This window comes from Pinus tabuliformis, chromosome 1_2, assembly GCF_031772625.1.
Source record: "Pinus tabuliformis cultivar Carrire ecotype Pingquan chromosome 1_2, CPIR1, whole genome shotgun sequence".
In the NCBI taxonomy this organism is placed as follows: Eukaryota; Viridiplantae; Streptophyta; class Pinopsida; order Pinales; family Pinaceae; genus Pinus; species Pinus tabuliformis.
In genome coordinates this window covers 1165804471-1165822526 of record NC_142298.1, presented here as the reverse complement: position 1 = coordinate 1165822526, position 18056 = coordinate 1165804471, and the positions used below count along the sequence as shown (strand labels likewise).

The window sequence follows — 18056 nt, the reverse complement described above, 5'->3', positions numbered from 1 at the left end:
TCAATAGAAACCCTTCTTCAACTTCAGACTTCGACCTTCCTTCCTTCTGCAAAAGTTTAGATCAGATCAAGTGAATTGTGTGTCCAAAATGAGCTCCAACTTCCTTCCATCTATACTTGTCTGGAGGGGTTCAAATAGACATGTCCTTTGGGGCAAGGCCGAGATTGGCATCTAGAGGTAGTTTTGACCCAAATTACAACTAGAAAAAATCTTTTTCCTTTTTCTTTACAATAGGTCCAAATAGGACTTTGACTCTTTGACTCAATAAATCCTAGAAGCATGAAGAACATGTTTATCTAAAATAATAATTTGTCTTGAGCATGAAACCCATGCTTGAAAAATATTTTTTTCTTTTTCTTATTTTTTGCTTTTACATAGAATATATAAATACATAATGGCAATGATAATTATGAAGACTGAACCTAGTTACAACTTTCAACAATTATAACCATCCATAAGGAAGAGATGAAACAAGAATACTCAAATGGATGAAACACTTGCAAGAGATGTAACAAATAAGGACCAGTGCCAAGCAAGATGTTCTTTAAAGCAAGACATAATACTTGAAAGAGTAAATGTATGAAAATAAAATGCTCAAAGTGAATGACAATTGGTTGAAAGTAAAGTGCTTGAAATGATCAAAGTACTTGGAAAGAAAATGGAACTTGAAAAGTAAACGCACTTGAAAATGTAAATTTGCTCAAATGGAAATATGATAACTCAATGTAGTAAACCACTTGCACAAATAAAATCAAGTAAACTATTCAAGTACACAATTGCAAGACATGTAAAAGTGTGATGAAGTGTTCTTGTTTTATTTTAATTAATCCTAGTCTAGAGCAAGTTTCAATAAACTCCGGTCCTTAGACCTCACCCTTGCCTGGGCCTGGTCTCAGAGTGAAGAGTCGATAGGGGTGGAGGGTCCGTATCGTCTAATACAACCAACTTATGTTGGAGGTGAGTTTTACAATTAAAAATGCTCAAAAGTAAAATGACAAGTTAAACTTAAAATGAAATGAGATAAAGAGCATGAGATGGATTTGTTAGCTAGCTAATCAAAATAAGAGCAAGTATTTGAAATGAAGCATTAACATGAAAAGAAATGGAATGGAAATAAACCAGTTAGCATAAGATGGCTATTAGCATGAAGTGAAATGAAATATTGTGCATGAGATCAAATGAGATGGAACATGTAAGCATGAAAATGGAAACTAACATGAAAAATTAGCAAACTAAACTAAAGCATTAGACTATAGGTCTAACTTCAAGGAAATAGAAATGAGAAAAATCAAAGCAACCATGCAAGGAGAAACCTTCCCTCAAAAGAGAGAAGGAGTGGGATGCCAAAGGGAAAATCCCCAAGCTCCCAAAGGAAAATAATTTTTTTGTTAGCTTGGATGCCCTCTTATGAAATGATGGACTAATGTTGATTTGGGAAGAGCTTGCAACAACCCTTTTAAAAGAAAAATGCTCTTTTCCCAAATTACAAGAAGTACTCTTGGTGAATACAAGAAAAACTATTTTATGAAAATTAGTGACTACAATCGAGTCCTCTTTAGAAGAGGCTTGTATTTCTTGAAAGGAAAAACTAGTTAAAAAGTTATAGTGTTCCTCACAAGAATTTGTGAGATTTCTTAGTAAGGAAAGCTAAATAAGCTTAATTGGTTCGAATCTTGGAGATTAGTGTCTTAGTTGGTCTCATCAAGGTAGCGCTTTAGATCCTCTTTCTCTTCTCCAATATGCTTCCAAGTACTCCAACTCAAGTATTCCTCCAAGCTGCCCTATATGACAACAAATAAACAAGTTAGAAGATGACTAAGTAAAAGCTAAGAAATCACTACAAAACTTGGACATGTGCTGGACAAATTTGATACAATGAAAGACTAAGTCAAATGCACTATAGCTAAACTATTTTGCCCAAGAAAACCCACTGGCATGGGCTATTTCTTGGACAAAAGGGACTGCTGTCCTAAAAATTGGCCTTCTTGCTAGATTTAGTCAATGTGAGCACAAGGAAATAGATAAGAAATGAATTTTTGTAGAGAGATGGAAAGAAGCAATAATCGGTTTTGAAAAACCCCTTTTGGTTTCTCCTTTAAATGATCTTGGAAAATCTCACAATGCTTGCACAAGAGTCTTTGAAACTTTGCTCTTGAAGTTGGTTGTTTCAACCAAGAAATTCCCCAACTTCAAGCTTCTACAACCTGTATCAAATAAGAATGCTACACACTTGCAAGTAGATGTTAGTACCAAGGATTAGCTCATATAATGATGAGGAAGATCTTGTTGTTCAACCAAGAACAATCAAGATCTAACCTATCAAGAGTACTTACTAATCAAAGATAATCACAAAGGAATTTGTAACTACCTATCCATTAGACAATAGTATCCTCCAACAAATGGTATTAAACAATTGCAAGCAATAAATGTAGAATGAAGCACAATGATACAATAGAAGAATTATACCTCAAGCCTCAAAGAGAACATCCATGGACAAGATTATATGAACCTCCAAAAATGTTTATTACCAACAATGATAGTGCAAAATTTCAGTAGAGTAACACTAGCCCAGGCCCCAAAGCTTTCAAGCATGAGAAAATGAGAGCTCTGGGTTACATATATAGAGATTAGGGAGAAAATCCCAATGAAAAAGGATGAAACAAGTGGCAAGATGGTGTCAATCCCAATGAGGGTCGAATTTGCCATGTGCATGAGAATAATCTCCAAGTGGATTGAACTGCTGTAGGTGGCATACGACTGGCTGTGCGAATTTTCTTGCTGGCCAGTGTATCCTCTGCTAGCTCGTGCATATGAGCTGTTGCAGCCAAGTGTAAAGAGTGAACGAAGTAAAGGGGAGACACACTCCCTCAAAACGTGCCTGAACTCCGAGATATGTCAGCCACCAAGCAAGAGCATCAACAACTGTTACTAGATGCTGCGTGTTGCTGTCCAAGCTGAGCCTTTGTATATCCTTTTCCTGGGCATGCGTAAGTGTGACAATTTCTAAACAGAAATTCTATTACTGCAGCAATTGATTTATTTTACCTAATTATTTTCCAATAAGTTATTTATGGAATCCCTTCAGTGAATATTTAAATAAATTCTACTGCAGATATCACACCATTATACAGAAACAAATACATGCACAAGAATCAAACACATCAACACAGTTATTTTTGGATAATTGTCCCCGGGAAAAAACCAATGCGGGAAAGCCGGTGTAGCAGAGGAGGGTTTTATTAATCAACTTTCTTGAGTACAACTAGGGTGCCAAACTGGCTTACCCAACAGAGATAGCCACACGACAGTGATACCACGAAAATCCTCCAGTGCTTCCCCTAGGCTCAGTGTCAGCCCAGCTAGCCTCTGCATAGCTCCCAAACCCTCTGTGTCAGCACTCTGCCTCATTGCGTCAGCACTTGGCCTCTCTGCGTCACACGCAGTCCCTCCATTCACTGCACAATCCAGCTGGCTCTGCGTTTTTCTAACTGGCTCTGCGTCTGCCTCTCTGATCTTCGCACTAGTCCTCAGTCACTATCCCTGCCTCTCTGTTATGTACTCTCTGCCCCTCGCTGCAATCCAGACCACTAGTTCGAATTGCTCAACAAACCTTGCTCTAAAAATCCAACTGACTGGTCTCTCTTGTGGTATCTCCAACTGACCCTCAAGCCTCCTCTTATACTTTTCATGTTGATGAATCAACGACCGAGATTAAGTCCCTAATCAACGGCTAAGATTAAAATAGACTTGATCCTCGTCTCTTAGAAGCTTCTCATCCTTATCCTTATTAATACCCATTAATATTTTTATTTTTCTAAGTTTAGACTTAGGAACTCATTAAAAATATTAATTATATTAATAACTCCTTATCCGGGTGGAATTTTCCAAAACCATTTCTGAGTCTTGGAGATCTTATGTGCTTTAGCCTCTCCACCAATTTTCATGGCTAGAGCACATCCGATGCTATCCCAAATCAACAGTAGGTGTTAAATCTGTCAGCTAAATTGGAGTGGAGATACGTTGAAGTAATGGGAGAGTTGGGAGTTAACTCCAACAAAATCTGGAAACATGTATCTCTGACCTGTCCACCAAATCCATGAGCCTCAAGAAAATATTTCCCATCTGCATGGAGCCTTTGGCTGCTGCTGCATGGTCTCTTCATGCATATGAATATACGTGGTGCAAAGAAGAGGGAGTGAGGTGGGGTCTACCTCCCACTCACTTCTCTTAAATTTGGACTTTATTCTTTAAACCATATCAAATTAAATTACATCTTCAGCAATTCCTGAGCATCCAAAGCTTCAACTTGGTGCCTCTTTGACTTGGCTCATTTGGCACTTTGACTTGTGGGCATTTGGTGGATGCCCAATCATCTTCAAACTGCCACTCCACTAATCTTTGACTTGACTTTCATTTTCCACCTCATTTCCATTCTTTTTGACTTGTGGAAATATTTAATTTTTTCACCACTTATTTAATTTCTTTACTTTTTCACCACTTTATGTTACATAGGAAAAATGGGTTTTGAGAGGTTAGAAGTCACTTTTTGACCCCCAAAGAGGGTTCTAGGATAATGCCGGGGCTTTGAGGATGAATTTCGAGTACTCACATGCCATGGACATTTCCTAGGACCACTTAGTTACAATTTATCTCCGACCTGTCCACCAAATCTGTTACAAATAAAATATATATAAATAATGTAAACAATAATAATCATAAATAATGATTAGTTTATTAGTAATTAGGTTGAAGAGGCATGTCTAAATGAGACATGACTCTTTATGAAGAGACGCTTGGTATATAAGCAAGCCTCTTGTTCTCATTGTAAATCATTCTTATTCTTATTCAAACATTTTTAATATAATATTTGTATCCTCATGGATATCTTCATATTCCAAGTTTTCTGGAGTAATTAATTTGTAGAAGGAACTTTGTTTGCTTCATTTGGTATCAAAGTAGTCGATCCTCTGGCTGCTTCACCACTGCACGGAGCCACGCTCTTCGATCCAGGCCCTTGGCCTTCGACCCTTTGTCAAATTTATTGCTGTTGCAATTCAAGCGTTTCATTGCAATTTGGGAGTTTCTCCGTCGCTGATTCGTTCGAAGGCCTTTGGCCATTTGTTAAGTAAAAAAAAGAAAAAAAAAAGAAAGAAAAGAAGAAAAAAGGGGGAGTTATTAAAAAAAAGGAAAAAAAATATTGAAAGAGAGTCAAATATTTAAAATATATATATATAAAGAACAAAACTAGCTGCCAGTTGCTCGTCGTTCACAACCCGCATCTGCCTCACTCACTGTTGTCGTTCGACAACTTCACCACCTGCCAATCGGCCAAGCCACAGTCAGTAATAAAAAAAATAATGGGTTTTGCAGCTGCTTGACGGGCTCCCTCAACGAGTGGTGTCACTGTCGCCTGATCCAACCACTACTACTGTTACCAAGTCATTTCATGAAAAGCGACGAAACCACAGTCAAGAGAGAGAAGCGAAAGACGTGTTGTTAATCCACAAATAGAAGAACATTCAATTCAAATTCTAAGTTGGCCGTCAGTTCCGTAATCTATAGCGTCACAACACAATAGTCGAATATAGCCTGGACAACAAAAGTTGACACACCATTGCAGAAGTACCCACCAAGTCGACATTGCTGCAACTATCCCCTCCTTGCTCAGTACCACATACGACCCTAACCGGCCACCGCAACAGTTCACACTTCCGCAACTGCAGACACTACCATCGTTAACTTATAAGATTCCGTTGCCACTGTAGACCATCCGGCCCGGACTGCACAAAAAAAAATAAAATCCAAATCAGGTAGAATTAGTGTCTTAGGCCATTCAAAATCTATAGTCAAAATCTGTTTGTTGGACATTGGGTCAAAAAGAAAGATTCACTAATTTCCCCGATCTCAATATGTCAATTAATTAGTGGCTCATTTTCATCCCGATACGCTACCACCATTCTAAATATTTAGATGACCCTTCGTAACATAAAAGAAATTATTCGAAGGTTTAATCCAAGGTTTATTCAAGGTTTAAACATCCAACAAAATACATTAATTAGTCGAGTTACTAAAAGAAAATTAATTGGATGTTAAGTAGACCAAAAATTGAAGGGTTAAATAAAAGAAAAGAATTGCCAAAAAGTTAACTGAGTAATCATACCATTGGAGGAAAAGTTCCAAGACAAATATTTTGGAGTACTTTTAAAAAAATAAAAAAGTATATATAAATTTTATGTAATTATAATTTTATAATATATATAAATTAAAATTATATAATATATATAATTTATAATTATATATTAAAAAAATTATTATTATATAAAAAAAATAAATAAAAAAATATTAAAAATTATAGAGAAAGAATACAAAAAAAAAAGAATAAAAAGAAAAAGAATAAAAATAAAAAATTGTTGGAAAAAAAAAGGAGATAAAAGAAGTGCAAAAAATGAAATCTCTAAGTAATGAACAAAAACAATTCCAAAGAGATGTAGAACAAGTAATCACAATACTTAAGTGACAATATGCTGAGGAGAAAGAGAGAAGGGAATCCCTATTCCATTCTCTACATCCATCATCACTCCCACAGAATGATGTAATCCAGTTTACCGAGAAAGTGCAAGAAGATCAAGAGAATGGCAAAATAGTCAAAATCCAGCAAAACAAGAAAGCGTTAGAACACGAACATAAAGATCTTGTGGATATGCATTACAAAGAAATAATGGAAAAGGACGAAGAAATTTCTTGTCTCAAGGACCATGTCGAAAAATTACTGGCGCAAGTGAAGAAGACTAAGGTCACAAAAAAAGAACTCAAGAAGCACTTATCAGAACAAGAAGAGGAAACTTTGCGTTTAAAGAACCTTAATAAAAATTTATTAGAACAAATCAGAGATCTAAAAGATGAAAAGCTTAAATTTCAAAACACTGAAAATAAAGTTGATAAATCAGAAATCAAAGAACTTTTACGTCTGAGAAACCATAATCAAAGTCTACTCACTCAAATTAAGAAGCTTAAGGATGATAAGAAAGCATTAAAAGATAAGTTGGAACAATTCACTCAAGAAGAAGTATCAAAATCTCCAGTCGCAACAGTTCAAGTTGAAAATAAGGGAACGAATACCGACCCAGTGAATATGACAACTCAAGAAGACAAGTCAATTGAAGAAACGACACACTTAGATGTTGCAGTTCAGACAATAAACACCCCCAGTGAATGTTTCATAACCAACTCTACAACATCTTTGCCAGAAGAAAATATAAAAACTGCCACTTCCCAATAAGGGAAAATCAAACCAAAAATGTTCCCTATCGGCATCCGAATCGAGAGTAAACAACTCAACCATGCTATGTATCGAGATTCGGGACCATTCAAAACAGAAACAACAAACTGATGTTCCACAAAAGAGTAATGTAACCTCAATCCAATTCTACGATGACAAGTCATTACAAAATTCCAGTGATCAGAATATTCAACAGAAGATTAATCTAGGATGGTCTGATCCCTTCTCAGTGCGACAATTTTGTTGGTATCTAAGAAGATCATATCAACTTGTATCGACGAAGATGGCTATTTCGAAATAGAAAGATATTCGAACACGAAAAAGAGATCAAGCCTTTTTCGTCGACAATCTTTGAGGACAAAGCTTTTTGAGGAAGAAGGCAATATTACAAATAAAAAATATATAAATAATGTAAACAATAATAATCGTAAATAATGATTAGTTAATTAGTAATTAGGTTGAAGAGGCATGTCTAAATGAGACATGACTCTTCATGAAGAGACACTTGCTTGGTATATAAGCAAGCCTCTTGTTCTCATTTTAAATCATTCTTATTCTTATTCAAACATTTTTAATATAATATTTGTATCCTGATGGATATCTTTATATTCCAAGTCTTCTGGAGTATTTAATTTGTAGAAGGAACTTTGTTCGCTTCAAAATCCATGAGCCTCAAGGAAATATTTCCCTGCTGCATGGAGCCTTTGGCTGCTGCCGCGTGGTCTCTTCATGCATATGAATATACGTGGAGAGCAAAGAAGAGGGAGTGAGGTGGGGTCTACCTCCCACTCACTTCTCTTTAATTTGGACTTTATTCTTTAAACCATATCAAATTATATTATATCTTCAGCAATTCCTGAGCATCCAAAACATCAACGTGGTGCCTTTTTGGCTTGGCTCATTTGGCACTTTGCCTTGTGGGCCTTAGGTGGATGCCCAATCATCTTCAAACTGCTAATCCACTAATCTTTGACTTGACTTTCATTTTCCACCTCATTTCCACTCCTTTTGACTAGTGGAAATATTTATTTTTTTCACCGCTTATTTAATTTCTTTAATTTTTCACCACTTTATGTTACATAGAAAAAATGGGTTTTGAGGGATTAGAAGTCACTTTTTGATCCCCAAAGAGGGTTTTATGATAATTCCCAGGCTTTGAAGATGAATTTAGAGTACTCACATGCCATGGACATTTCCTAGGACCACTTATTTACAATTTTTTGAACAGTTTAATTAAAAATCCCGTCCTGCGTGAATTTTTAATAAATTAAAAAATCCAATAAAAACTTAAATTTCGCAATGCTTTAGACATATCCTAGTATGGTAATATACATCGACTCTAGGCACTAGGACAGACCCAGGGCTCAGTCATCTAGCCATCACTCCAGCTTTGGAGGTAGGTGAGTGATACAGGGCCACACTTTAGGGAGATATCCAATGCGAGTTTCAAGGAGGGGAAACAGGTCACATTTCAAGGAGACACTGTTGGTCTGAAGCTTGAAATCTATTGCTGAAAGATTGCTGCCAGATTTAGTCTATCTGACAGCATGTTTTGTGGGGCATTTATTGCTGAGTATTGGCACGACTTTCTAGGGACCAGAACTCAGTTTTCCTAGTGACTATCTGAGCACAAATCCCAAGGCAGAGGTCTGACAGAAAGCACAGCATAGAGGTCCTGACAGAGGCACATGTTTAAAGGACAGTTGCACATTTTTCTGGAAGGTTGAGGGCAAAATTCAAGCGAGAGATAAGTACTTGAAGTGTATTAATTGCTGTGTAAAAATTTCTCTGAGATTAGCAAATAAAATCCTCCTTAAGACTGGTCTTCCCCTTGTGGGTTTTTCTAGGATCAGTGTTTGACCAAAAATCCAAGTGTCTCAAATTCTGTGCATGCTTGTCTTATTTCTTTATCAATTGAAAGTGAAAAGTTAAAAGTAGAGGCAGCTTGTTAGTGTTTCATCTCAAACTTATTCTCATGTTTATATATCAGCATATGTGGGCTGTGGTGATTAAATCATGGTACATAAAAACCACCGAAACCGGGGTCGGCTACAGACCTTCAAAATTTCTACACTGTTCAGAAGGTCGAGTTTACCTAGTAAAGGAGGGCTGAGTTCATACTTGTGTTGTCGAGACTAAGCCACTTGTGAAGGGCTGAGACTAACATTTTTTGGGGACTGAGTTCTATCAGCTGAAAGGGGCTGAGAATACCTTCACTAGTAGGATGAGTTGACATCCATTCTTAGTCTTTTCATTTGGGGATGAATATCAATATTTTTGGGCGAGTTCAGTGGCAAGATATATCTCTGTCGTGGGAGTTGAGAGCTGGTAAAGAAGGGCTGAGTTTTTTTCCCATGAATGCTGGACGAGTTAGCTGCCATATTGAGCTTGTTCGTGGAGCACATTTGGGGGTCTTTTTTGCATAATAATCAGAGAACAATTTGCATTCTAGTGGGCTGTCCAAATAGTCAGTTTGTGGGTGTAAACTGACTAGTGTAAACTTTGTTCATATTGGGCTTTTTAGTGACTTTTGATCTTTTGAAAATTTGTCTAAATGCCATGTCCATCGGGCAGATGGGGTCTAGTTTCTTGCTATGTACAAATTAGCATGTAATAGTACTGGAAGAAAAGTTCTGTTCTATGAATGACAAGAAATGAGATATTAGTCTATGAAAGCAGATAAAACCTATTCTATGAAAGCATATGAAATAACATGAAATGAAATACTAGTCTATGAAAAGCAATGGGAATTCTGATCTAGGAATGCGATAGTATCTGATTCTAAGAAAGCATTTGAAATTATACTAAGAAAAGCACACACATCTATGAAAGCATGAAATTCTACTGCTAGGAAAGCATATAAATCTGAATTATAAAAGCAGAAAGCTTATTATAGAAAGCATTTAATCTATGAAAGCATTGAAAGCTTTGAGAACATATTTTATGAAAGCAAGGAAATCTAAATTATGAAGGCAGAGAACTAATTCTAAGAAAGCATTGACATTCAAGCTATGGAAGTAAGGACTTTACTCCTAGGAAAGCATGAAAATCCTATTTACCAAAAGCAGTGAAATTTTACCTATACTAGAAACAAGGAATTCTATCCTATGAAAAACATTCAAAACTGATCTAAAGCAACTATCAAAATGTAATCTCAGAATATGAAAATTTTCTAAGAAAGATAATGGAAAAAACTATTTTATGAAAGCGAAGATCTGATCTGCAAGAAGTGTATGAACTCTGTCTCAAAATTGCTTTAAATGCGACTATGAGACCTACTTTCAAATGCTCAGACGTGAATTTTGGTTAAAATAAATCTTTTGTATTTTTCTTTATATTTTCAACCAATGATTAAAGCTGTGAGACAAGCTGGAACATAATAGAGTAATTAGATATATATATCAGAACAGAGTAAATGGAGCAAGAATGAGAATGCTATGCTACAGGAGTCTCACATGCCACAAGAGGTCCCTCCTAGTGATTGCACGAGATTAAGAAAACACAAAGAACTTTATTACGACTGTCACAAATTACTCATCAATACTCAATGGCAGCAACAAGATCCATGTCTGTTATTAAACTGGAAATGACCGTGTACATAACTGTTTAGAAGTCTATATTATCTCTATCTCTCTCACTTGTTAGCGAGTCAATTTATAATGTCTTTCAAAAGTAACTAACACAGAATGATGCTGCTACAAATAAGAAAAGATGGATGATGATTAGGTGTCCAATTAGAGCTTGCAATTTAATTGCTATGTATTGTTGATGACTCAGTGCATCCACATGAAGACATGTATGTACACATAATCACCCTCATGATATTCCTTAGCTTTCTGGATATGAAGAATATAACTCGCTCACTTGAAGTCGATTCCACGGCGAGGTAGCAGTCCTAATGCACTCTGACTCTGTTCGATAGGTTGACTGGAGGTTTGACCAAGCCATCGTGGTCATACAATGGCCTTTTTGTTGTGCCAAATAGGTGGGATACCATATTAGAACTTTTTTCCACCTGTTCATATGCTTAAGTTGGCTTCATTGCTTCAGGAACGATGGTCACCATTGATTCTGCTACAGATTGTCACAGGAGCTGTGGAAATTGTCAGTTTCTGCACTTTCTACACATTAGGTCAATTTTATAAAGAAAAATGTATAGAACCATAGAAATATTGGACTTATTACCTCTTTATGCCTTTGTAGCTCAGATGGCCATGTTTATGCAAAATGTGACAAGATGATGCAAAAATCGGTTAGTTATGAAGGCTTCTACGAGGTATAATGATAAAACTAAAGTAGTAGACTGTCAAAAAGGTGTTGATTCTTAGGCCCAACAATATCCTTGGAGGTTTACAGATCAAGTACCTTCATGGTGATTAATTGATGGAAATAACTCCACCCCTACATCTAACACTAGTGCAATGTAATGACCTTCCTCTTTTATTCTTTTCCTTTTGTATACTGAAGTAGTAATCTTACAGTTCTCATTTGGGTTTATCCCTTTTTTCTCATTGCTTTTAAATGTATTTTTTTTTAATTATTGCTTAGGAGTGGCCTTGAGTCCTTGACATTCTCACATCACTATTGTTGCTTGTTGCATTCTCTAGTGCCATTGACTAACTTTGGGCACTGGTGGACATTCATAAATTATTTCTTATCTTATTTCTATGTTGAATATTGATACAAACTTTCATTTGAATAATAATTTGTATTAGCTTATGGCTATAATGCACATTCTAATTTGATGGACTTGTTATAGAATGGAGAATCTCTTGTGAAATCTAAGTATTTTATCTAAGTTGAGTACTACTTTTCTTGTTTTTGGGAAAAAGATCATTGTGCTGTTATTTTGAAAATCTACTTAAATTTGGTGTTATACATTTACAGGAGATCTCTCCGTGTGGGAGATTAATTGCAACTGCGGATCGGGATTTCAAGATTCGTGTAAGAAATATTTAATTCTTTGGAATGAATATTACACTTTTGCTTGTTTGTTCCTGAGAAAAATATGAATGTATTCAGCATAAAGATCACTAATGCGGAATATTTATTTGTTGACAGGTCAGTATATTTCCTAAAAATCCTCTTGGAGGGGCGCATGAAATACAAAGCTTTTGTTTAGGTCATAGAAAGTGCGTGTTAACTCCTGATTTCCATTGTAATCATTTACACACTATGTAGAAGGAAAATTTTTGTTTGCTTGCTTCTTTTGCCAACTGAATATGCCATATTTTGCAATCAAATATTCAGTGAAATGGAAACGAGAGAAGGTGAGGTACATGATTATTGGACCCTTATTGCTTGATACTTCTCTTTTGATGTAGAGAGAAGTGATTCACCCCATTATTTTATAAGTCGACTTTGAAATCCAAAGATATTGATGATTTACTGGGACTTTATTTTCATTTGAGTAAAACATCTTAAAAATTTAAAGATTAAAGTACAAATGAAACTAAAGAAAATTTGGCTCTAGTAAACTTATTTGATTGGCTGGAAGAGGGTTAATAATATTCATTTTAAACGAGAGCTTGGAGATAGAATTTCAAATAAACTATCATCTTTAGACAAGGAAGAGAGATGTTGCCAACGATCCAATGGAGACAATATGTCTCTTTACTTATATTTATTAGATGTCATAGTTCTATTGTTCATATTTGTAAATGTCTATAATTTTGTGTACTTTATATGTAATGTCAAAATAGTAATAAGATAAAAAATGTGACACATGTCATTGGTCTGTGGTATAGGAACTAAGTCCACTAGGGAAGGTCAAGGGTTCAAGTAATTAGAAGGTGATTGATGATATATGCATCCTATATATTTAATTATCTCCCTTTGGAATTTTTTTATTCATAACTATTAGACACCTAATCCTTAGTGATTGGGTGAAACATTTAAATATGCAAATAAATAAAATAAGGTAATTTGAACTAGTTGCAAGAACGGTCCCCCCCCCCCTCCCCCTCCCCGAAGGACTTGGAGGTAGAACTGCGTCCTGTATGGATCCACCACCGATCCATCGGCGGAACCGTAGATCCGAAAATCGGATCCGCAGTTCCGCCTTTTTTTGGTGATTCTTGGAAAATTGGAACCTGTGGGAGCTTGATCCGTGGTTCCTACTGCCCGATTTGTGGATCCAGAAAGGATTGGGTGCAGATCTGTGGAGGTTTGGGTGTGTATCCACTGTGAATCACTAGCAGATCCGAGAGAAGGTGGACGGTTCACACGGTTCCACGGGGTCTTTTTAATTTTAATTTTTGGAAATTTTGAACTGTTATGTGAGGAACTACACTTTCCGAATACTCCCAAGGTGCCCCTTGATGCTCTCTAGATGCTTCCTAGATACTTTCTAATGGTAATGTTAAATTCTTAAAGTAAACAGATGGAAATGAAAGATAAAGGAGAATGATGGAAATGAAAGATAAAGGAGAATGCCACTTTTACTTAAATTTTTAACATTACCATGAAATGACTCAAGATGTTTGAGAGTGGTTCCAACCTCATCAGGCTTCATATGGAGAAAATATAATCTCATATCCCATTCAAAATTCAGCAGACTTAACAGTTTTCAGGATCAATGGGATTGTGGCGTTTCATTGGATTATATCATATATGAGGGCATGTGATTGACATTTAATCAAGAGCACCAAGCCCTATATGTACCCCAGTGTTGGTGTTATTGATTGTTGAACTCCTTTGTCATGGCCTTAGCAATTATGTACCCTTCACTCAAGTCAAAATCATTGATCAGGCATGTTAAGCTTTCTCTACCATATTATAAGGCTTGGATTAAGTTGTTTGATCAAAATTAGGCAATGTTGACTAATATCCCTATAGAATTGAAGTAGAGGCAAAGGCTAGACAAGAGAAGAGGAATCTAGATTCTAGATGGTTGATGCTGGAATAATTAATCATTGATGTACAATGGATGCCATATCTATCTTGATTTATGTAAAAATATGCATGTTTTCATGTCTTTTACAACTAATTTGGTATTTTGGATGTTTTTTATAATATAAATGCAAAAAATAATATCTATATATATATATATATATATATATATATATATATATATATATAGTAGACGCTTCCTAGATTTTTGGGAAATTACACTTCCACGTCGCCGCTTCCAAAAACCGTCCCCATTTCATCCCTGCTTCGTGCAACGTTGATTTGAACAGACCATGGAATTGGAATCCCAAAGGTCACCACTTTGATGTATAGATATTAGGTTCAAATTAATAATACTTAGATTGGTAGTCCAAATATGTGATTCCTTGGCCTGACATGGTATTAGAGACACATGTCTACAGGTTCCAAGTTGAAGTGCCTTTGCTCATCAATCTGTCATTGTCACAGTCCTCAAAATCTTTCCCTGCCATCCAAAACATTCCTCCTGCCACCCCTGCCAAGTGGCAAACTTGCCCATGCCTTTTCAATCTCGTCGACTTGTTGAAACACTTAGCTTGTTGAAATGTACATCTAACCATGCTCCCCCTAATGAAATGTTCGACTTGTATTTCTCTGCGTTTTCGACGCCTGCATTTCTTTGCATTTTAGTTGCCTGCATTTCTTTGCGTTTTAGTGTCCTAGTCGCTTGCTTCAACACTTGTTTTTTGTTTGTAGTTTATTTCTAAGAGAGCATTACTAGTGGATTTCTCTTCAAGTGTTGGTGATGGGATTGTTCTCAGAAAGGATGGTGAGCACTCGAGTGAAGTATTTGATGTAGTAGTCTTGGCTCTTTGCCATCTTATTCACATATAGCCTTGTCCTCAAATTTGCATACAGTTGCTGGTTCAAGTGTCTAGATGTGCAGAAGTCATCTAAAAGTCCTTTAACCTTAGGAATTACTCTAATTATTAACGTGATTTCTTTTTATAAGAAAAAGTGATTAATCTAATGAGATGCAAATGTTTTTTTTTTTCAACTGTGGTTCACGGTCACTAAGTGGCTGCTACATCCATGGGTAATAATTCGGGCAAATCCACCCAAAGGGATCTACCCGCCGACTTATCTGGTCAGGCCTAACCCCAAGGGTGTTAAGGAGATTTGACCCCGTGACCTCCCAATTGGCAAGGTACTTAGCAATGGGAACTCGACCAATTGAGCTATCCCTTGGGGCTAATGAGATGCAAATGTTATTTGCATTAGTGAATTAGATAAATTTCAACCATTTATCTCAAGTGAAGTTAAGATGTAATCTCAACCGTCAATCACTTTGGAGATTAGGGTTGTGGATTTTAGTGAATAACTCAAATTTATAAAAAGAAGATTAGGCTAAGGGAAAAGACACAAAATGAACACACTTGAGAGAAGGTAATCTCATTGATTGAATTGAAGGATTTTTAATGATGTCCGTGAGACCAAAACGGTCTAAGCGACCCAGATATCCAATCAAAAAAACATCATACAATCAAGTTTCTCTCCATAACAACCCTCTTGGCGTGGATCATAATCAAAATGTTTTCCGTTTTGTGAAGCTTTCCTAACATAAATGGCTCACATAGACTGTCCTCTTTCAAGTCACTTCAAACTGACTGCGAATGTCCTTATAGGCAGGACACTCCATGATGAAGTGCTATTCGGTTTCAACCGCTCCCTCCTCATAGAAGACACAAGTCCTTTCTTCCCACTCGTCCTTGGAAACTACCCATCTACCTGTTTTGCATTTAGGATGATGGGATCCGATCCTTAGCTGTGCTATTAAAATCTTAGCCTTTCCCTTGATTGTGGCACTCAAATAGGTCTTTTCATTATGTGACCATGTAGGGTTGAAATTATTGACATATATCATTTTTTTACGGCCAACTTGTTTTTCCCAGGTGGTAGTCCTGAATTTTTCAAGTACCCACTTTTTGATTTCCACTTTAGAATTAGGAAAATCTCACTAATTGATTCCCCATTTTCCCGTCCACTTGTCATTCTACTTCCACCAAGTTTTCCTCCTACGTTTTAACTCTTCTACCACAATCAACTTGGGCCACCTGTGCTCAACCATGCCATCTACCTTTTTTAAATATGTTAACAAACGAATGATTGCTAAAGCTTCCATAGGAAACAAACTGACCTCTGCTAGCAAGATCTCATATGGGACAGTTGATTTGACTTTAAGATTGCTAGTGATTAAGTGTTTTTGAATTATTTCTACATGTCTCCTTTTGTTGTCTGACATGCTTCTCCCCTAAACTTCACACCCATAGAGGACAACCGGGGTAACCAACAATCCAAAAAGAGTTTTCTTGGTTTTCTAGTCCCATAATTCTGCTTTCCTGCATCTATTCTGAAGAAGGTAGGAAGCTCTCCATCCCCCTTGAATCCTTTCAGTTCTGCATGTCTCCCAATTGAGCCTGTTGTGAAAACAATTCCTAGGTACTTGTACTCTTCCACTAACTCCAAGGCTTTTCCCTCAAAAATAAAGCTAACTTCTTGTTTTCTTCGCTTCAAAGAGAAGATCATGACTTTAGTTTTTCTAGTGTTTACTTGCATCCCCACCTCTTGACAGAAGAGCTCTAATGCCTTCAAATGCTCTCTCAAACCATGAGCAGATTTTGCAATTAGAATAAGATCGTCTACATACAAAAGCAACTTCACCACATATCCTGCTAATTGAACACCCTCTCCACTATCTTTGTTCACCCATTCTTCCAGCTTATCAATATATAAACCGAAAATCGTGGGGGAAAGAGGGCACCCCTGCTTAACCCCTATGTCACTACCAAAGCATTCAGAGAAGCCTTCCTTAGTTTTGATTTTTGCACTAACTTTCTCGTAAAGTTTATGCACCGCTGCTCTATACTCCCTTGGAATTCTGAGCTCTTCCATTCTTCTCCAGAGCTTATCTCTAGGGACAGTGTCAAAAGCTTTTTTGAAGTCAACGAAGCAACAAAAGGCCTCCTCGCTCTGGACGTCCCAAATATTTTCGATGAAGTGCCTAAGAGTGATGCAATGATCAATGGTAGAGTGCCTTGGCCTAAAACCAACTTGCCCTTTAGCTCTTTTACCCTTTTTTTTCCTGCCCAGTTGTTGATTCTGCGCTCCAACATGCTCCTAAACAATTTTCCAAGAAGAGGGTTGACCAAAATATGTTGAAATTTCTGAATCTAACACATCAGAAATTCCTATTGCATTATCTGGTCTATTTCACGTACTTGTTTATTCTTTAACAAGTTATTTAACCATATAAATATTGAAAATAAATACAAATGCAGTCTCAACTCATATACAGATCATCAACTGAAATAACAGACAAACATACAAGGGACACATTATTTTTGGACAATCATCCCCGGAAAAACCCAACTTGGGAAAACCAGTGCAGCAGTTTTGAGGGTTTTATTATTAAGCAACTTTCTTGAGTACAACTAGGGTGCCAAACTGGTTCATCCAACAAAAATTTCTATCTAGTAGTAATATCTCTCTTCGGAAGTAGATATTTAGCAAGTCTGCCCCACGAAAATCCCTCTAGCGCTTCTCCAAGGCTCTGTGCCAGCACTGCTAGCCTCTGCGTAGCTCTGGAACCCCTTGCGTCAACCCTCTGCCTCTCTGCGTCAGCTCTTTGGGCCTCTGCGTCACCCACGCAGGCCCTGCTAGCCTCTACGTAGTCTCTCTGGCCCTTTGCGTGGCTCCTGCTAGCTCTGTGTAGCCTCCTCAATCACTGCGTTGGCCCTCCGACACTATCTCTGCCTCTCTGCTATGTACTCACTGCCCCTCACTGCAACTCAGATCACTTGTTCGAATTTTCTCAGCAAACCCGCTCTAGAAAATCGAACTGACTGAT

The 18056-nt window shown here is 36.9% G+C and overlaps 1 protein-coding gene across 2 annotated transcripts in view; it reads left to right on the top strand.

The window, feature by feature from the left end:
• The window catches only part of LOC149210365 (uncharacterized), a 229266-nt gene that overhangs the window by 112973 nt on the left and 98237 nt on the right, over positions 1 to 18056 (top strand). For both annotated transcript variants that reach the window (XM_089396707.1, XM_089396708.1), the window contains exons 4-5: positions 12167 to 12223; positions 12341 to 12411. In XM_089396707.1, coding sequence (XP_089252833.1) covers positions 12167 to 12223; positions 12341 to 12411 — 128 coding nt within the window. The remainder of the gene's footprint in view (positions 1 to 12166; positions 12224 to 12340; positions 12412 to 18056) is intronic.